The sequence below is a fragment of the Alnus glutinosa genome, chromosome 12 (genome assembly GCF_958979055.1).
Source record: "Alnus glutinosa chromosome 12, dhAlnGlut1.1, whole genome shotgun sequence".
Taxonomy (NCBI): Eukaryota; Viridiplantae; Streptophyta; class Magnoliopsida; order Fagales; family Betulaceae; genus Alnus; species Alnus glutinosa.
This window is the reverse complement of record NC_084897.1, coordinates 18023861-18044972: the sequence shown is the minus strand read 5'-3', so window position 1 is coordinate 18044972 and position 21112 is coordinate 18023861. Positions and strand designations below refer to the sequence as shown.

Below are 21112 nucleotides of genomic sequence, written 5' to 3'. Positions count from 1 at the left end.
ACAAAACATAAAATTCACTTTTCAAAACACTTTAACAAATGTAACACTATTTTTGGAGCTATTTCAGTCTGCTATTATTGATCGAAATTCGAATATTCTGATTGATACGATGCATTAGAATAATATATAATTTCGTAACTAAGAATATTAAATTAAAAAAAAAACTATGAATATTGAATTAAAAAATTTATGAATACTGAATTATAAATTAAGAGATTTGATTCTTGTACAACACCAATACAACAACTGTACAACAATCCCTCATATGAGGGTGAGCCCCAGTATGTAGGACCCACCCTCATATAAGAGATTGTTGTACAGTTATTGTATTGATGTTGTAAATCTAACATTTTTTATAAATTAAAAAAAAAAAAAGAAGAGAAAAGTACGACACACATCACCACACAACAATTACACTCACATAAGATATATCAACAATTACACTCGCATAAGATATATTGAGTTGTGCCCGAGAAGTATTGCAAATATCATTTCCCAGAAAACACAAACGAGAGGCCCAGTTTGTCTGCTCTGTCTTATGTTCTATATATAGCAGGACCATAACTGGCTCTGAGGCCATACACATTCCCCTTCTCTCTGAACCATCTGCCATTCAACACTATCTTCTTCTTCTCTGCTTACACAGATTCCAAGGCTCAAGTTCTAGTCTTTCCAGGTAAAAAACTCAACTGGGTTTTGTGGGGGTTTTCTGAATCTCTCTGTTCTCACTGCCCTCTTGTGATTACTATGTGTTTTTGGGTTAGTTCCTACCGTTCTCTTTCTGGTTTAGGGTTTAAAATTTTGTGGGTTTGTTTTAAATTCTTCATGTTTGGCTTTGTGGGTCACATTTGTAGATTCTCTGCTTCGTTGCCCTGTTATTTATTATTTATTGTTTTTTTTCTTCAATGAATATTTTTTTGTTTATTTTCTTCACAAGTATATTCTCCTCTCTGCTCGTATTGGTTATAAAAAAAAATAAAATAAATGAAGTGTTAGTGTGGTTTTGTCTCCTAAATTCCATTTTCCTTGGAGAACTTGGGTATTATTATTCTAGCAGATTTTTTTTTTTTTTTAAAAAAATAAATTTACAGTGTTTTCAGTGGGATGTTAGTGAGAATTGGATGGGTAGGACTGCTTTATTAATTGAAATTTGGTTATTGGGTTTGCAGTTTTGTTGGTTAGCGTTCTTTTGTATATTGTTTGCTTCTCTGAGGGATGGCCGTTGCTTGGAGCTGGCATGGGGCATGGGGTTTTATCTGGTCCTTCAGTCATTATTGTCATTAGTGTCTCCAGATTTGGATTTTACGGTGTAAAAAGTTCAGATATTTTGTACTAATTTAGTGTACTTATTAATTTGTACCGTTAAACTATTAAAGCTTGTGAACTCTTGATTCTTTTCTGAAAAATCCAGTCACTACAGAATGGGGAGTGCCGGCGAAACCAACTATGGTGCATACACCTATGAGAACTTGGAGAGGGAACCATACTGGCCATCGGAGAAGCTCCGGATTTCTATTACTGGGGCAGGTGGTTTTATTGCTTCCCACATTGCCCGGCGCTTGAAGAGCGAGGGCCACCACATTATTGCTTCCGATTGGAAGAAGAATGAGCACATGACTGAAGATATGTTCTGTCATGAATTCCACCTTGTGGACCTGAGGGTCATGGACAATTGCTTGAAGGTCACTAAGGGAGTTGACCATGTGTTTAATCTTGCTGCTGATATGGGTGGGATGGGCTTCATTCAGTCCAACCACTCGGTTATCATGTATAACAATACAATGATCAGTTTCAACATGCTCGAGGCTGCCCGAATCAATGGGGTTAAGAGGTTAGTAGTCTTGGATATTGTATACTGAAAGTCCCATCGATGTTTTTGGACCAAATATATATTTTCCTTTTTCTTTGTCTACCATAATCAAAATTATTGTATGAAAAATTCCCCATTTAGTGCACAGGAAACAATTATATGCCTCTAAACTTGTCTTTTGTATACCTTGCGCAGATTTGTTTTTTGTGTTTAAACAATGATATGCCTCAAAATTCTGATAACTGGATTTGTGCAGGTTTTTCTATGCCTCTAGTGCTTGTATCTACCCTGAATTTAAGCAGCTGGAAACTAATGTGAGCTTGAAGGAGGCTGATGCCTGGCCTGCTGAGGTTCGTTACACTTTGTGATCAAGAATGTTTTAATCTACTAGTTTTTCCTTTGTAAATTCTGGATGTTGTTAATGAATTTGCTTTACACCTGGGTTTAGCCTCAAGATGCTTATGGGTTAGAGAAGCTTGCAACAGAGGAGTTGTGCAAGCACTACAACAAAGATTTTGGTATTGAGTGTCGTGTTGGAAGGTTCCATAACATTTATGGTCCTTTTGGAACATGGAAAGGCAAGCTCTTGATTTTAGTGGTGACTTACATATGCTTGATTTGTTTCTTGTTGGATTTTTCCTAATTTGGTTGCTTGGTTATATCTGCTGTACAGGTGGCAGGGAGAAGGCTCCAGCTGCTTTCTGTAGAAAGACTCTCACTTCCATTGATAGGTTTGAGATGTGGGGGGATGGACTTCAGACCAGATCCTTCACCTTCATTGATGAATGTGTAGAAGGTGTACTTAGGTAAGTGCTTTGTGTTCTTCTAACTTGGATCGTTGAATCTCACATTTTCATTTATGAGGTTTTTTTCTGTCTAATGTAATTTTGACATTTTTTGTATCGGTTTAACAAACATGGGTTTGGGCGTCTAATTGGTTATTATTCCATTTCCTATCAAATCTGTCTGAATTTGGTTGATTATTAAAAATCAGCATGAAGTTGGATCTTTAAGGGGATGCTCAGATGCGATTTCTTTTACATCATCACAAAATTCTTCTTGAACAAGTAAATATGGTGTTGTTTTCTTGCATATCACTTGTAATAAGGACAAGAGAGTTGAAGAAAGTATCTTATACCTCGTCAATTACCATTCCGATTATTTTTTTCCTAATGTATTCTAAACCATCTTTTGAAACTGATGGTATAAATGTAACTATCTAGGATGTTAACATTGCCTAGAATGGGTAATAATATTTTATTGTACACTGTTTCACATGAACAATCATAAAAGTGTAATTTGTAACATACAAAATCGGCATGTTTGACTGGATACTGAAGTTATATCTTCTCATTTCTCTCGAGTTAAACATCCTGGAACCAACTTTTGTGTTTAGATTGACAAAGTCAGACTTCCGCGAGCCAGTGAACATTGGAAGTGATGAGATGGTTAGCATGAATGAGATGGCTGAGATTGTTCTTAGCTTTGAGAACAAAACGCTCCCTATCCACCACATTCCTGGGCCAGAGGGAGTCCGGGGTCGTAACTCAGACAACACACTGATCAAAGAGAAACTTGGTTGGGCTCCAACAATGAAGTTGAAGGTATATATAGAGAGACAGCTACTTTCCTGCTTGTAAAGTATCTTAGGGTTTGCTTGATAAAACTTTTTAGAGGGTGTATTTTGCCTTTTGGATTAAAAAGTGTTGTGATGTAACATAAATGTAAAAGTAATTTTGAGTGTTTTGTGTTTGAAATTTTTTGTTAATGCTTTTGCTTTTTTTGCTAAAAAGCAAAAAGCTCCCCCAAAAAGCATTTCAAACAAAGCCTTAATAACTCCCAAGTTTGTGCTCGGTAAGCTTTCGTATATAAGTCAACTTGCTTGCTCGCTAATTTCACATCTGAACTTACTATGTTGTAGGATGGGCTGAGAGTTACATACTTTTGGATCAAGGAACAGATTGAGAAAGAGAAGGCTCAAGGTGTTGACCTGGCGGTTTATGGGTCATCTAAGGTGGTTGGAACCCAAGCTCCAGTTCAACTAGGCTCACTTCGAGCTGCCGATGGGAAAGAATGAGGTGGTTTAGGCCATAGAGCTCAATAAGTTGCACTGAAGAAAGCCAAGTTTTTAATAAGGTTTAGTTATGATGTTGCATTGCATAGTAAGGTATCCATGGTAATGGAAAATTATTAAGTCGAGCTATTATATGGATATTCTGTTTGTAGTATTTATTGATTTGTTAAAGCTTTTATAGGTTCCCAATGTCCGTGGTCTAGCTTTTCAGGCAACCTGCTACCTTAGGATATGTTAGCCTTAATAATAGTAAGTTGTCTCTTTGCCCCTTCTGAAGGGGAAGGATAAATCTGTGCTTCAAATCTTGTGATATTTCATTAGTATTGTGCTTCTTTGCTCTCAAAGGACTTGTTTGTTTGTATCTTGTTCACATAATAGCGGGGAAGAAATTGTGGGTAAGCTGTTTTGGGAGGTCTGAGAGAGAAATCGGGATGATGGGCCTGCTTGGAATAAAGAGTGGGTTCCATGGATGGTGATATGTTGGCCATGCCTTTTGAACCTGAAGAATCTAACAACTAATCTCAAGCAGCTATTCCTTTCCTGCATAGTGGATATTCTCTAAAAATATACACAGGCAGTTAAATTCTGTGCTATTTATAGTTCGTTTACATAGTTCAGGTTTTTTTAATTAATCATAGGGGGGAAAGTGGGAAGGATTACAAAGGGTCTCGCGGACTCTCATTCTCTATTTTTTTAAATATTATTTCTCAGTATTTTTTTTATTTTTGTCTAAACATACCTACTATTACTACCTAATAATAACTACACGAGAGACAAAAACAAGTTCTATTTTTGCAACGTGGCACGATGATTGATAGATTTTGGTGTGGGGTCGGGAGAGTGGATCGAGCGGCTGAAAATGGGAGATGAGATAAGGTTCACATCTTGTTACGTGGTAGCGAAAGCTGCCGAAAGAGTACTGGATGTACGTACTTATCACTTTCTTTCTCATACACTCATACTCATCTCTGATCTCTCAAAAAAAGGCCAGAAGAAAACGACTTTTGCAAATTGGATTGAGAAACTCCATGGCACGTGGGACATACTTGCATGTGCTGCTTGCACGTTGCAGTGATAAGTAGTGGTGTCGGACTTGAGCATGTGCTGTGCTTTTCAATTTATTTCTTCTTTTCCTTTTCTATTTTTTTTTTTTTTTTTGGCATAATAACTTACATTATCTAAGAGTCTCAGCAAGGGTGTACATGCGGTAATAATTGTGTCCGCATCAGCAATATGTGAATATTATATATTGTTTAAAAAATTACAACACATAGATATGCACTTGGTCAGGATAACCAATGGACAAATTAATATATATTGTGTAATTTGGTTCCATTGACTTTTAAAAAAAAAAGAAGACTAATCACGGTTTTGAGCTATAGATATTTGATATAAACCATATAGTCTCGGTGATCGAGTAATACTAGAAGTCACTTTTGTATTTTTCAAAAAATGATGTGACTTTTAAAATCACCATTGAACTTGTGATTGATCACTATTGAATTTTAATCAAGTGGTAATTTTAAAAACTACATCATTCTTAGAGGGATACAAAAGTGACAAAATAGTGACTTTTAGAATTACTCCTCAATGATCACATAGATATTAGAGTTGGAATCAGTAGCTCCAATAACAAATTAAGTTATTGTACTAGCGTCGCCAAGCTCGGTCCTCACTAAGCCTAAGCCTTGAGAAAGTTTGAAACACTTGCTTAGCTTGTTGTGTGCCAAAAGAGTTTTTGTGTAGAGCTTCTGTTGCTATCTCTCTTAGAGTTTCCTGTTCATCATACCACAAAATTTCATTGTTCCTCAACCGTTAAAAGTCTATCGGTGGATCGGTTAGGAATCCAACAAAGAAAATTGCCTAATAAGAAGCTGAAGCAGGAGCTACTCCTACAGAAGGTAAGTGAAGGCATATTTCTGCATACTGATTGTCTCGGTATTTTATAAAGGGTCGTTAAGTTTACTATGCGTATACACTCGAATCTCTTTTAGTGATAGTTTCATAGGTTTGACTGCATTACTTTTGATGTTTTATTCAAAAGATTTTCACTTTGTCAACAAATCTTAGTATTGAGTGTATGGTGTATATTTCTTGCTCATCCCCAAAACTAGGTTTATACCCAATCCTCTAAAACCCTTAACAGTGCCTAGCCTTACCTTCGTTAATCCTTACAACAATTTATTGTACTGATGGTCTTAACATTATCCTCTAAAATCCTTAAAACACTTAACGTCTTTTGTATGTGTAAGTAAGACATTAAATGCCTGTTTGGATTTGCGATTTCAAAAAGTGCTATTCAAAATAATGATTTTAAAATGTGCGATTTGAAAAAAAAAATGATTTTTAAAAATACAGTTAAACTTTTGGCAAAATAACAGTTTAACCTATAAAATCGCAAATTAGACTTTCAAATTTTGCGTTTTCAAAAAAACACTCTTACCTGCGATTTGAAAAAGCAGATTTGCTGCGTTTTCAAATCGCAATTTTTAAAAATGCAGTTTCCAAACAATTTATGTTATGAGATTTGGTTTAAATTTGCACTTATTGTCTACGAAATCGTAATCCCAAGCGCACCCTAAGAAATCCTAATTAAAATTTAGAGTTAATTACCTTTCCTCCCTTAAACTATCCCTCATTTACACATGAACTATTACTTGTCCCACTCAATCGCCATAAACTACTATTTCTTGGCAAAATTATTTCTTTGGTTAGTCAAGATCATTAAATTAGATAGAATATGTGTTTTTAGATGTAAAAGGGCAAAAGTATCCTCAAATAAAAAATACCAAAATTAAAAATTAAAAAGAAGAAAGTAAAAAAGAAGAACAAGGGTGGTCGTCGAATCACCCCTCCCAAATCATGATCCACCCCCAAATTGATTTGACCACCCTGAAGTAATTGGGGGTGGTCCGGCCACTTTCCTTGGTTTTCTATTTTTCTTTTTTCTTTTTTTGTATTTTCTTTTTCCTTTTGATGCTTTTTTTTTTAAAAAAAAGAAATAAAAAAAATTGCAAAAATATACATATCTTCCTCAAACTACTACTCAATTGTCAATGTCTCCTCAAACTACCAATTATGTCAATGTCCTCCCTCAAACTATCAAAAAATGTCAATGTCCCCCTTAAAACCAACAAAAAGACAAAAATGACCATAAATTTTTTTTCAATAAGAAAGAAACGCTCGTCCTTATAAATTCGAAAGAAACTAAACCTAAAAAATAAAAACTAATTTTTTTTTTTTTTAAAAAAACAAATTTAAAAAAACTAAAATTTAAAAAAAAAAAAAAAAAAGAAGGAAAAAGAACAAAAAATAAAATAAAATAAAAAACAAAACGAAAGAAATAACTGACAATTATAAAAAACAATTTTTTTTTTTAAAAAAAAAGAAAAACCAGATTTTATTTTTATTATTTTTTTGTATAACTTTTTGTTATTTTAGATTTTTTTTTTTAATAATTTTTTAATTTTTTTTTAGTAATTTTATTAGGGCTATTTTTGTCATTAGGAGGGGCATTGACAAAGAAGTGGTAGTTTTAGGGGGTTATGTGTATTTTTCTTTTTATTTTTAATAAAAAAAAAGTTTAGCTTTGAGGGTATTCAAGCAAATTTAATTTTTAAACTTAGAGGGTATTTTTGTTATTTCATGTTCTTCTACAATTTTCACTAACGACATGATTTTTTGTACAAAGCGTAAATGAGGTAGTTTAGAAAAAAAGCAAATTTAAGTAAGAAGGTTGAGTGTGGCAGGTAGCAGTTCATGAGTAATACGTAAGTGAGTGATAGTTTAGAAACAAACTAATTGACCCAAAAATTTATGTGAACCAAAAAGCTTAATTACTTAATTATTTCTATACTTCATACATTCCAAAAATATTATTATAAACCACCTTAGATTTATTTGAATCATACAGGGTTGGAAATTAAATACGATTTCCCTTGACCTGTGTTTAGTTCAGTCATTGAAATCATAATTCATGATCTCATATTGGGAAGAGATGAATAGATTATATAGAGTGAGTTGTTTAATTTATAAACAGGTGATAAGTCCCACATTGCATAGTTATTAGGTAAAATTGGGCTTTGTAAGGGGTTCTATGAAAACTCTAAATTGATTAGTTATTTTGGGGTGATAGTACAGATGTGGCGAGCGCTATTCCCTGGGTCATTACATATGTGTTAAATGAAAATGTGTTTTCAAAAGCATATGATTGAGTTTGGAAAGGAAAATGTGATTTGTGAAAATGATAATATTATATGAAAATTATGTATGAATGCATGCCAAGGTCCAGCAGGTGGATATTATGCGCCCAACACCTCGAAGCTATGAGAGTGATAAATTATTAGCATCTTGCGGTTAAGTGGGGTATCACTTGACACCTCGAAACTATGAGAGAGATAAATTATTAGCAACCTTGCGGTTAAGTGGGATAACACTTAGCAAACTCCTGAGGATAAGTGGGAGGATAAATTCACTTATTAAGATATTATGCTATGTTATGCAATGTTATGTGCTAAAATATGTAAATTTTAACTGATGTTTTACTTATCATGCTATGAACTGTTTTACTGTTTCATATTATAAAATGTTGAGTTAATTATGAAGTAAGAAAATGCAAAGAAAGATTTTTATATTTTATTATAATGTATCAAACTATCTATCACTTGATTTACTATTTAACCATACTTTTATTGAAAACAACTTTGTGAAAACCCTGCATACGTGGCTGTCTGGTAAGCACTAGTGATGAGATATTTTATAAACAACTGAGGGCTCATATTAGAAATGGTCAGTTTGCTTGAACTTGTTAAGCCGTAGACTCACTCTTCCACCTATAAATTTTTATAGATGCGGTTGAAGAAGAAGAAGCGGACTTGTACGAATGTTCGGTCTATGACGAGAGAGGCTGACTGGAGGCCTCAATTTTTGGAAGAATTAGTGTACTTAGTGTCAATAGTGAAAATACTAGTAGTTTTAGATGTGTATTTTAGTTTGCCACTTATGGCAACTTCTACTCTACAATGTATTGTTAATAACTTTGTAAAGGATGTAGCCTGCTGTTTGTGGCAGTCATGGGTAAACTAAGTTTTTAGTTGTTGATATATATAATATGTGAATTTTTTAAATGCTTTGGTACAATTATACTTCTGAGAAAAACTCTAATATTTTTTTTAAAAAAATGTCTGCTGCTATTTTATAAAGTAGTGTTACGTGTAATTTTAGATAATTACACTTACGGCTTGTTAAGAAAGCTGGGGGTGCTACAGGGGCGGTATAGGCCATAACCCCCTCAATTCCTAAAAAAAAAAATATAATGTAAAAAAATATAAAACTAGCCAACTGGCCCTACTAACAAAATTTTTTGGTCCCTAACCATAGGAGTTTTTGACTCTGTTTCTGTGTGGCTAGCGCTTTTCTCAGGATCATTACATTAAACTCTTTAAAAACGTCTCCATGTCAAATTTATTAAAATACCCTTAGCCAAAATTATACAACATAGATCAATATACTCAAAACACTCGTAACTTAAACCAAACAATCAACTAACCATATCTAAACCTTTCAAGACCATATTCCTGCCTATCAAGAGTTCCATGGCCAAAAACCAACGAAAACCTAAGGTCACGTGCCATGCATCAAAACAAAAACTACAGAACACAACTATCAAAGCTAGGCATCGATCGATCTCTTGCATATTATCAGTTTTACACAACTATCAAAGCTAGGCATCGATCGATCTCTTGCATATTATCAGTTTTATTTCAAATAAACCAGATTTTTCTGTACAGCAAGCTAGTGTTTTATACGTACACTTTCTTGTTTATACGTACGTACGTACAGCAAAAGATGCAAGAAATAAGAATGAAGTAAATCAGAATTCTAGTCCTTACACAAACATCAAACATGAATTCAATACGTACAGCAGCTAATTAAACAGCGTATCGATCTCTCCCACATTAATTATTTCACGAATAATGTATGTAGGGCTTATTATATTCCCCCAAGATGAGCAGCATGGTCTACATGTGCATGGTGAGCAGCATGGTCTACATGGTGTCCCCCAACATGAGCAGCATGGACTCCATGGCCATGAGAATTAATGAGCACCGTGATGTCCTCCACCATGGCCAAGCCCTCCGTCATGTCCTCCACCAAGGTCGGGTCCTCCGTGATGACCATGACCGTGCCCTCCGTCAGGCCCATCACCGTCAGGCCCACCACCGTCAGGCCCACCACCGTCGGGCCTACCACCGTCAGGCCCATCAAGGTCAGGCTTTCCGTGGTGATCAGGCCCTCCGAATTCGTGATGATCACCATAACCATGCCGGCGGTGACTGCTGCGACAACAACATAGAGCAGAACCCATATATGCTAATTACAGAAATATAATGGAATTAGATGTATCAAGATTTAAGAGAATATTCGAAATTAACTCAAGTATGGAGATAACTTTGGTGGGAGATTAGCTTGATAGCCATATATATATGCTGATGGGTATGGACGGTATGACCTTTCCTTTCAGAAAAGAGAAGTATTTCTTTCTTGCACCCGGTTTTGTACACAGATCTGGCGTGTACAAACCGTGTGCAAGAAACAGTGGCCTTATTACTATGTGATATGCATGCCTTTTCTTGTTTTTATAAAAGGGCTGTGGGGGCAGAGGACCATCCATTTGAAATTTCTATCCCTCTTCTATCTTTGTTTACTTCTAGATTTTCATATGATAGGACCACGACTAATTGAATAGAACTAGATAGATAATGAACTCATTTTGAGTAGAAGAGACTACAAATGAATCTAATTTTAGTTGAAGACGAACCACAAAGACAAATGTCTGATTACAATTTTCAATTACCCTCCATTCTTTAGATCCCTTGTCTTATACTACTCTTAAGATTAATAATAACTACCAACGTGAATTACTTTGAAACCACTCACATAAGATTAATTAGAAAGATAAAGCAAATAACTACTACTATTAAGGGTCCGTTTGAGTTTGTGATTTTAAAATGTGCGATTTTAAAATGTGCAATTTGAAAAAGTGATTTTTAAAAACGCAATTAAGCGTTTGACAAAATAGCAGTTTGGTTTTTAAAATTCCAGGTTAGTCTTTAAAATAGCAGTTTGGTTTTTTTTTAATCCCAAACACACCCCAACGCTTGAACGTTACTTGCTAACCTACAAGAAGTAAACCACCTTAACCCATTAACAAGCCAACTCTAATATATATAACTCATACCACTAAGAGCTACGTACCCCCTTTCATTTTTTCATTATTTTTTTTAGAAAAATAATTCTTTAAGTTTTTTTATTTCTTTAATTTTTTAGATTTATATATATTTTTATTAAGAGTGATACGTATCGTCATTTTATTGGTGTTGATGTGGCACACTAAAGAAATCCGTTAAGTACTTTTTTTCTTTATTTATTTATTTTTTTTGAAAGTTGACTACAGAGAGTGATTTGCTTTTTTGACATATTTCAGAACATCTGAGTTCATTTTGATATGACAAATAGCTAATTGTAATCAGGTAAACTACATATATTAATGTTGCATTATTCACATTGTTTAAATACATGGACTTTAGTTTGGGTTGACTTGGTTTTAAAGAAAAGGTTGAGACTTTATGTGTTTGTGATTTTGTGGCTTGTTAGTGTAAGACTAGGCCTTTGTTGGTAATAAAGGTGACATTTTTAAGAGTTATATGAAACATAAGCCCAAGCCCAAGATGGCAAGATCAAGTCCTAGCTTCCATATACATGTTGAAGGCTTTAATGAGATAAGATACGTGTGGTCATGTCCTGTGACACCACTAGTTATGTGGATCACCTTAAATCGAATTCGGTCGGACAACTAGCGGTGGCTGACCATTGTATCTCACAGGGGGACCTATGTTGTACCATTTGTCTTACGAGACACGCAAATCTCATTGTAAGAGAGTTAAGGGTACAAATATGCCATGTAAATGATGGTTATAAACTATGTAATAATATTTGTTATTATATTATACACTTCATCGGCATGATTTTCTATCTTAAAACTTCAAAAGCAGCATCAAACTAGGTCCAACATGCCTTGGATTCTAATATATATCTCTTCTTCTCTAATAGAAAGCGTCACGAATTAACCTCAACCAAATTCATAGGAACCAACTCAGCACACCTCAAGCAACATAAAGAAAACCCATTGGGGCTGAACACTTTGAAGGCCATAAGATAATTAAACATATATACATAAAGCCCTTTCTTCAAAATCATACATACTTTCCTTCCCACATATTCCCTACTAGTACTACTACACAGAATATAAGCACTTCCCTATTTTTGATTTCTCATTCTATGTTCTGCATCTTAATAACTCCAACCCAACTAAAACTCAAACTCAATAACAAATTTCACTACAATCAACTCCAATAATCGCAAATCAAAACCAAACCAATTAATACCCGGCCTAGCCAACTAAACATCCACTAATCCAAGCTATATCCAATTTAGACAACCTTTATATATATGTAGTCTAAAACCCATTAATGAAACCAACCCATAACACCAAAACCAACAATTTTTCTTGTCATCTCTTACCCAACGTGTTTGGATATATTTTTTTTTAAAAAAAAAATTAGAAGGGCCGGGGCGCCACGTAGGACTGGGCGTATGCATAGGTGTGTAGCAAAATCATAGCTCTTATTATTATATTTTCTTTTGATGTCATGCTCAACTAGTTACAAATATTGTTGTTTCGTTGCTTGATTTAGTGAAAGTCATGCAGCAAACTATTGATTTTCTGATGTTGAATGATTGATGAAGAACAGAAACAAACATATGCTAGGAATTGTACGAGAGAGAGAGAGAGAGAGAGAGAGAAATGAGAGAAGAGGAATCCTCTGTTTTCTATATTAATGAAAAGTAAAGTAAAAATACAAGAGTCTGCAGAATATATATTAGATTATAAAGCTTGCTGAGCAAGTACGCTAACTGTCTATGCTAACTAACAGCTGCTGATCTATGCTAACCAGAATTAAGCATGTGTCTGTACAAAAAGGTCACAAAAATCTAATACTCCCCCTCAAGATGGACAATGAATATCCATAATGTTCATCTTGGACAAAAGAGAATGAAAAAGAGTAGCTCCAAGAGACTTAGTAAAGAGGTCTGCTAGCTGATTTGCAGAAGAAACATGGAGAGTCCGAATCAAACCCTTTTCAATTCGTTCACGCACAATATGACAATCTATTTCAATGTGTTTCGTGCGTTCGTGGTAGACAGGATTGACGGCTATATGAATGGCAGCCTTGCTGTCACAAAAAAGAAGAGCAGTAGAAGAATGATCAATCTGAAGGTCCTTAAGAAGACTACATAACCATGTAATCTCACAAGAAACGGCAGCCATAGATCGGTATTCAGCTTCAGCTGAGGACAGAGATACCGTGTGTTGCTTCTTAGTTTCCAAGAGATTAAGGAAGAGCCTAAGAAGACACAAAAACCAGTAACTGAGCGCCTAGTGTCGGGACATCCGGCCCAGTCGGAATCATAAAAGGCTTTAATGTGACAAGTAGAAGATGCTGGAAAGAAGAGGCCTTGACCAGGAGCAGACTTAACATATCTTAAAACTCGAAGAGCTTCTGCCATGTGCGGTTGTCTGGGAGATTGCATAAACTGGCTGAGGGTATGTATAGAATATGTCAAGTCTGGTCGAGTAGTGGTGAGGTACAAAAGACGACCAATTAATCTTCTATAGACAGTAGGATCTTCAAGTAATTCACCTTCATGAGTAGAAAATTTCGCATTCGGCCTCATGGGGAATTTAGCTGGTTTAACAGCTAACTGTCCTGCATCTGAAAGAATTTCAAAAGCAAATTTCCTTTGGCAAAGAGCAACGCCAGTACTGTTGCGGGCAATCTCAAGACCAAGAAAAAATTTGGGAGGTCCTAAGTCTTTAAGCTTGAACCGAGTATTGAGAAAGACAATGAAATCTTGAATGACTTGAGAATCACTGCTAGCCAATACTATATCATCAACATATAACAATAAGGCAATAAAAGAAGAACCAAACTTCTTAGTAAACAATGAATAATCTGCCTTAGATTGAATAAAACCATGTTGAACTAGAGTGGTTGAGAACTTAGAAAACCACTGCCGAGATGCTTGCTTTAAACCATAAAGGGACTTATTTAATTTGCATACCCGAGTCTCCCCCTTGCTAGCAAAACCAAGAGGCAATTGCATGTAAACTTCTTCATCCAACTCTCCATGCAGAAATGCATTGTTCACATCGTGTTGATGAAGCTTCCAATTATGAATAGCAGCCAAAGCAAGAAGACACCGAACAGTAGTCATCTTAGCAACTGGCGAAAAAGTCTCAAAATAATCCAATCCTTCACATTGAGTGAAACCCTTTGCAACTAGACGGGCTTTATACCGTTAAATCAATCCATCTGCTTGATGCTTGATCTTGTACACCCATTTACAACCAATGGGTGTTTTTTCGGGAGGCAAATGAGTAAGAGTCCAAGTTTGATTAGACTCTAAAGCATCTATTTCAGATTTCATGGCTTCACGCCAACAAGCATGCTTGATAGCTTGATGAAAGAATTGAGGCTCAATGGAAGTGGAAATTGAAAGAGCAAAGTGTTTATGAGATGGTGATAATCGAGAGTATGATAAAACAGATGAAAGGCTATGAGGAATACCTAAATCGGACAGATCTGCAGTCAAAGAAGAAGATGGCTGGGTGGTAAAGTGAGAAGAGTCCACCAATTGACAGTGATATTCATGTAAGTAAGTTGGTTGCTGTCTAACTCTGGAAGATTTTCGAGTAGGAATTACCGGAACATCAGAATGAGAAAGAGAAGAATCATCAATATCAGAAACAGAAACAGAAACAAGATTAGGAGGATTAATAGAAACAGGAACTGAACTAGTATGATTATCACTACTAGAAGTAGTAACTATAGGAGAATGAACGAGAGGATCACAAGTAGAATCAGAAACTATAGGAGCATGAATGAGAGGATTACAAGTAGAATCAGAAATGGAAAAAGGTAAGACATAATTATTTATAAGAGAAGAATCATTAGAAACAGGAGGATAAGTGGTTGTTTTGTAAGGAAAAATATCCTCATGAAAAATAAAATCTCGGGAGACAAGAATTGATTTGATATGAAGATCAAAAACCTTGTAACCCTTGATGCCAAAAGGATAACCAATGAAGATACATGGTTTGGCTCGAGAGGCAAACTTAGTACGGTGATGAGATAAAGTGGAAACAAAACAAAGACAACCAAATACCTGAAAGTGTGAAAAGAAGGAGGGTTATGAAATAATTTCTCAAAAGGAGAAATATTAGATAAAATTGGTGTGGGGATTCGGTTTATGATGTGAACAGCAGATAGGACACACTCACCCCAAAAAGGCAAAGGTAAATGTGCTTGAAAATGTAAGGAGTGAGCAACATTCAAAATGTGTTGATGTTTCCTCTCAACAACAGAATTTTGTTGAGGTGTTTCAACACAACTCAACTGACGGATTACTCCTTTGGAGTTAAAAAATTCTGTCATTTGAAATTCAATACCATTATCACTACGAATGCATTTGATTTTACATTGAAACTGAGTATCCACATATTGAAAGAAAGAACAAAGCAAAGAACGAGTTTGACCTTTATTATTCATCAAATGTAACCATGTAAATCGAGTAAAATCATCTACAATGGTAAGAAAGTACTTAGCACCTGTAAGAGATGCAATAGAAAAAGGGCTCCAAATGTCACAATATACAATTTCAAAAGGGTGACTGGAAACAGAATTACTAATAGGAAAAGGTAAACGGTGTTGCTTAGCTAAAGGACAAGTAAGACAACACTTATTTGAATAAAAGAAATCTGAGAATTTTGGCTACTAAGGAGCTTCAGACGAGCATCCGAGAGATGACCTAGCTGAGAATGCCATGTGCTAGGAGAAACTGTATAAGCAGAAAAACTGTGAATTGGCACAATATTAGAGGATGTTACAGAATTGGTACGAAAAGGAACATGATTACACTGTAAATGAAATAGACCTCCAAACTCCCTACCCACTCCAATTGTCTTCCATGTCTGTAGATGCTGAATATAGCAAATGTTAGCAAGAAAAATTATGCAACATGATATATTTTTTGGTGAGCTTGCTAATTGATACAAGATTGAAAGAGAATGAAGGAACACAAAGGACATTGGTCAAGGTAAGGGTGGAAGAAACTTTAACAGTTCCAATGTGGGTGACAGTAGCAAAATTACCATTTGACAATCTTACTAATTTGGAAATAGATGCAATGATGGTGGTAAAATATGATGTGGAACAAACCATATGGTCGGTTGCTCCTGTATCTAGAATCCGGGGGCAATTTTTAGATGTTGAGGCTTTCTGAAATGTGGAAACTGAAGAAAAAAACAGAATGTATGAAATGAGGAGTAAAATGAGGCATAAAGAAAGAATTACCTGACATGTTGGCTATGAGTTTTTGAGATTGCCCTACTTGATTGGCTGAACTAATCTCAGAATTAGGTGTGATGAGAGCCATGATCTTCTGATACTGTTCTGAAGTGAAAGGCAATGAAGAGATTTCTTGGGTCCTGGAAAAATCCGAAACTTGATTGGCAGAAAGGTCTTCAGCAACCTTTCCTTTGGTAAATTTGAAGCCAGGGAGAAAACCATGCATCCTATAACATTTCTCTGCCGTATGACTAGAAATTCTACAGTGGCTGCATGTTGGCTTATCTTTACGATAAGATGTGTTTTTATTAAAACGAGCTCATGGTGTTGAATTTCCAGATGCAGTAGTCACAACTGACTTGGTGAGCAAAGCAGCAGAATTCTGATTAAGAGAAGCAACAGAATTCGAAATCTCCTTCTGTCTTTCTTCTTGAATTACTAGTGAGAACACCTTGTTGATAGGTGGAAGAGGATTAAGCATCAAAATCTGACCTCTAGCCTGAGCATAGGATTCATTTAATCCCATCAAGAATTGCATCACATATTCTTGTTGCTGGTAGTCATTATGGATCTTCATTGTACCACACGTACATGGTGGTAAAGGCTTGTAATTGAGTAGTTCATCCCATAATCCCTTGAGGATGGTGAAATAGCCACTCACAAAAAGATTATCTTGTCTCAAGTCAGAAATGGACTTTTGAATATGAAAGATTCTAGGTCCATTCTGTTGTGAGAAACGATCCCTAAGATTGGTCCACATTGTCCAATGGTATCAATACAAATGATACTAACTCCAATTTCCTTAGAAGCATAATTAATGATCCAAGAAAGTACCATGTTGTTGCATCGCGTCCATGACAAGAAATTTGGACTGGAAGGATCGGGCTTTGGCAAACCGCCATTTATGAAAAGAACCTTGTTCTTTGTAGTCAGTGCCATGAGCATTGATCGACTCCAAGTGTAATAATTGTCTCCTGTCAATGATTGAGAAACGAAAGGAATTCCTAGATTATCTCCGTTCTGGAGATACAATGGATTAGAAGAATCCATCGCTGAAGAAGATGAAGTGAGAGATAGGTTTTCCATTAAAAAAAATGATGAAGAACAGAGAAGAATCAAGAGAAAATAAATCTTGATTTGAAAGGAACAATCACGAAAGCTCTGATACCATATTTTCTGATGTTGAATGATTGATGAAGAACAGAAACAAACAGATGCTAGGAATTGTACGAGAGAGAGAGAGACAAATGAGAGAAGAGGAATCCTCTATTTTCTATATTAATGAAAAGTAAAATAAAAATACAAGAGTCTGCAGAATATATATTAGATTACAAAGCTTGCTGAGCAAGTACGCTAATTGTCTATGCTAACTAACAGCTGTTGATCTATGCTAAACAGAATTAAGCACGTGTCTGTACAAAAAAGGTCACATGTCACATGTGAAAAATAAATCTAATACAAACTGCAAACCTACATACATTGATTAAAATTATCAATTCATTAATTAGTTATTAAAATGCTGTATTATTATTATTATTATTATTATTATTATTATTATTATTATTATTATTATTATTTTTTGTTTTTTTAAACATCTTTCAATCTTATTAGAACCACAGAAAAAAAAAAATACTAGGATCAAAACATAGGGACAACAATTTCTCTAATTATAATATTATAAATGCACTGAAGAATTTCTGCCAGCAAAATATAATATGACATGAGTGATTATCTCGTGTGCTAGACCATTGGTAGCCAAATTAGGAACCCCCCCCACGTTGTACTGTACCATTGACCATATAATATTGCTTGATTATTGACACGGTTATATATATATAATCTTTCTAGTGTGTACTGTACCATTGACCATATAATATTGCTTGATTATTGACACGGTCATATATATATATATATATATATAATCTTTCTGGTGTGTACTGTACCGTTGACCATATAATATTGCTTGATTAGGTGTCTGTGTTTCAGGTAACATTTGATTTACCAACAAAAAAAGAAAAAGAAAAGAAGCTCTATTTTGACTGCTTACATTTTGGTTTTTTATTCGATAAGCTACTTAATGTTTTCAGCTATCTATTTTATTATTTTGTACTACAGCAGGAAAAAAAAGGAAAAAGAAAAAAAGAAGAAGTACTGATCGACTCGATACAAAAAAGAAAAAAATAAAAAAGAAAAATCAATAAATTAAATTGAGAAAAAAAAATTCTAATATAAAATCTTAATGAACGGGTGAAATTGAAATAAATTAAAAGATTGATATATGAAATTGAGAATTTTTAAAATTTAAAGAAGTAATTACAAATATTATAAAAGTTTAAGGAGTTAAATGAAATTTTTCCTAATTTTTATTAACAACCAACAAAGAATACAACAATTAAGAGAATAACTTCTATAGGATCATGGCACAAACCAAGCTCTTTTTGTCCTCCAATAAAAACTGGACATGTCAGTATATCACACCAAATGAGATTAGGACCAAAACAAATGATTTTTTTTTTTTTTTTTTCCCAATTTTCTTCATCAATCAATCGAGGAAATCCCTTTCTCCTCTTGGCTTCTTTAGCAACTTTGGAAAAGACCTCTAGTTGTTTACCAACTTTTCACGATAAGCTTTGGCAGAGTTGATCTTATCAACCTTCATGGATACGTTATCTTGGTTGAGTAGAATCAAGAACACCCACTGTCATGGGAAAGCTTTTGAGCCTTTTCAAAGCATCAACCGAAAACTGGTCAACGCACCGTGAAATTGAGGGGTGATACAAAATTTTGGATAGGACTCATCCTTAAAAACTGGCTTAAAATGAGAGTTCTCAAGAGCTTATACGCATTCGTTTAAAGTTAAACTTAACCCACATGGAACATTAGGATCGTAACAAGGGGACACTTGGCGATATTGATACCCAGTCAATTGGCAAGAAAAATAGGAGAAAATCACGTGTTTTTGTCCTAATTTCAATTTGGTGTAATAAACCGACGTGTCTATTTTTTTTTATTAGAGGAAACAAAAATCTTGGTTTGTGCCATAACCTTACTGAGGTTATTTTCTTAAAAAAAAAAATAATAATAATAAGAAAAAAAAATACTCCAGCAAAAATTGCTAGATGGAATCCCATGCGCCAAAAGATCACTACAACAGCAAAAGCCAAAAGGGAAACAAATACTCATCAATACGTAGAGCAGCAGATCGAACAGCGTATCTTTCCCACTATTATTATTTCACGAATAATTAGCAGCATGAGCAGCATGATCAGCAGTATGAGCAACATCAGCATGATGATGGTGTGCCCCAACATCAACATGAGCAGCATGGACATGGACTACTCCATGTTGTCCTCCACCATGGCCAAGGCCTCCGTGATGACCACGCCCATGCCTGCGGCGGCGACGTCCTCCACCAAGCTGAGGCCCTCCGTCATTACCATTACGACGCCGGCGGCGAACCACAGCGGGCAGGGCACAACATAGAACAGAACCCATGCTAATTACAGAAAATAATGGAATTAGATTTCTCAAGATTTAAGAGAGTATTCGAAATTCACTCAAGTATGGAGATAATTAACTTTGGTGGGAGATTAGCTTCAATAGCTTGAGATCGAGCCATGAATATATACATCATGTAATACATGCGGCTGCATGCGTAGATAGAGGCTAGAGGTCAACCTTGCCTTCCTCCAACACCCCGGGCTTTAACCGCGTATCGATGGCGTGTACGTGTTTCTAGCCGTATTCTATATATATATATATACGTATATCCTGTGATTCTATTGCCTTAGCAACGACAATGTCATACTTTTCTTCTTCAGTATTAGCAGTAGAGTTTCTTAATTTTTAATTTTTAATTTAGTAAATTAAACTTTTTTTTTTTTTTTTTATTTAAATGAACTCTATAATAACTTTCCTTATCTTTTTACTATATTATTTAGATATTCTTCTAATTAAATGTTGGGGAAAAGAAATATGAAAAATAAATCATTTAAATATTGTTTTAAATAACTTTTAGATGAATGAAAGAGGGAAGATAATTTTTTTTTTTTTTTTTTTTTATTTTTTTTTTTTATATTCAAATATTGTTAAGGGAACCACTTTTCATTCCGTATATCTAGGGTACTACAGGTACCTTGGTGTTTTCTTTAGTTTAGGGAACGGCATGTGAATCTGATTCAATGAGTTTTTTTAAAAGTTTTTCTTACATCTAAGAAAGAGAATGAAATTTAAGAAATCTGCTGCTTGTATTCTTACCTAAGGAAAATATATAACTTCCATAAATAAATAAAAATTAGATGAAATGAGTACAACCGTTGTTTGCTAAATATATCAACTTGAGATACAATCTTTATGAAGCCACATTGAACGTAGAGTTCTACAATGATTCCTACCAAAATCCATATAAAGGGGACACAATGCAAGAGGTAAAAGGGACGGAATTCCTCTAAAAAAATTCTAGCTCATTAGTATATTTTAATTCCAAACAAACATCATAATTTAATCATCGGAGTATCTCTGGCCAAGCTCGGGGATCCTTTGACGTTCTTATTATTTTGTAGAGAGCCCATCGCAAGTCAAGCTATACCAAAAACTCCATACACCTTATAAAACTCTATATAAGCCCGAGCCCAGTTCGAGTTGCGCCGAAGACCAAATTCATGTTTCGAAAGTCAGCCCTCAAGGCCCAAGTCTGAGACCAAGCCCTGCAGTCCACCCTGCTATTCAGAACTTTCTTTCATTTGGCAAATTGTTTTC

The 21112-nt window shown here is 35.0% G+C and overlaps 1 protein-coding gene across 2 annotated transcripts; it reads left to right on the top strand.

Moving 5' to 3' along the window:
• The first annotated feature begins 489 nt into the window (after positions 1–489).
• Positions 490–4228, top strand: LOC133851864 (GDP-mannose 3,5-epimerase 2). 2 transcript variants are annotated; one of them, XM_062288466.1, is made up of 7 exons: positions 490–676; positions 1412–1831; positions 2067–2160; positions 2259–2388; positions 2484–2616; positions 3207–3414; positions 3732–4228. In XM_062288466.1, the coding sequence occupies exons 2-7, from the start codon at positions 1422–1424 to the stop codon at positions 3885–3887; spliced, it is 1131 nt and encodes a 376-aa protein (XP_062144450.1). In that variant the 5' UTR covers positions 490–676; positions 1412–1421; the 3' UTR covers positions 3888–4228. The 2 variants fall into 2 exon arrangements, with proteins under 2 accessions (XP_062144450.1, XP_062144449.1); XM_062288465.1 differs by having other exon boundaries at positions 525–676; positions 1421–1831.
• Positions 4229–21112: the final 16884 nt, after the last annotated feature.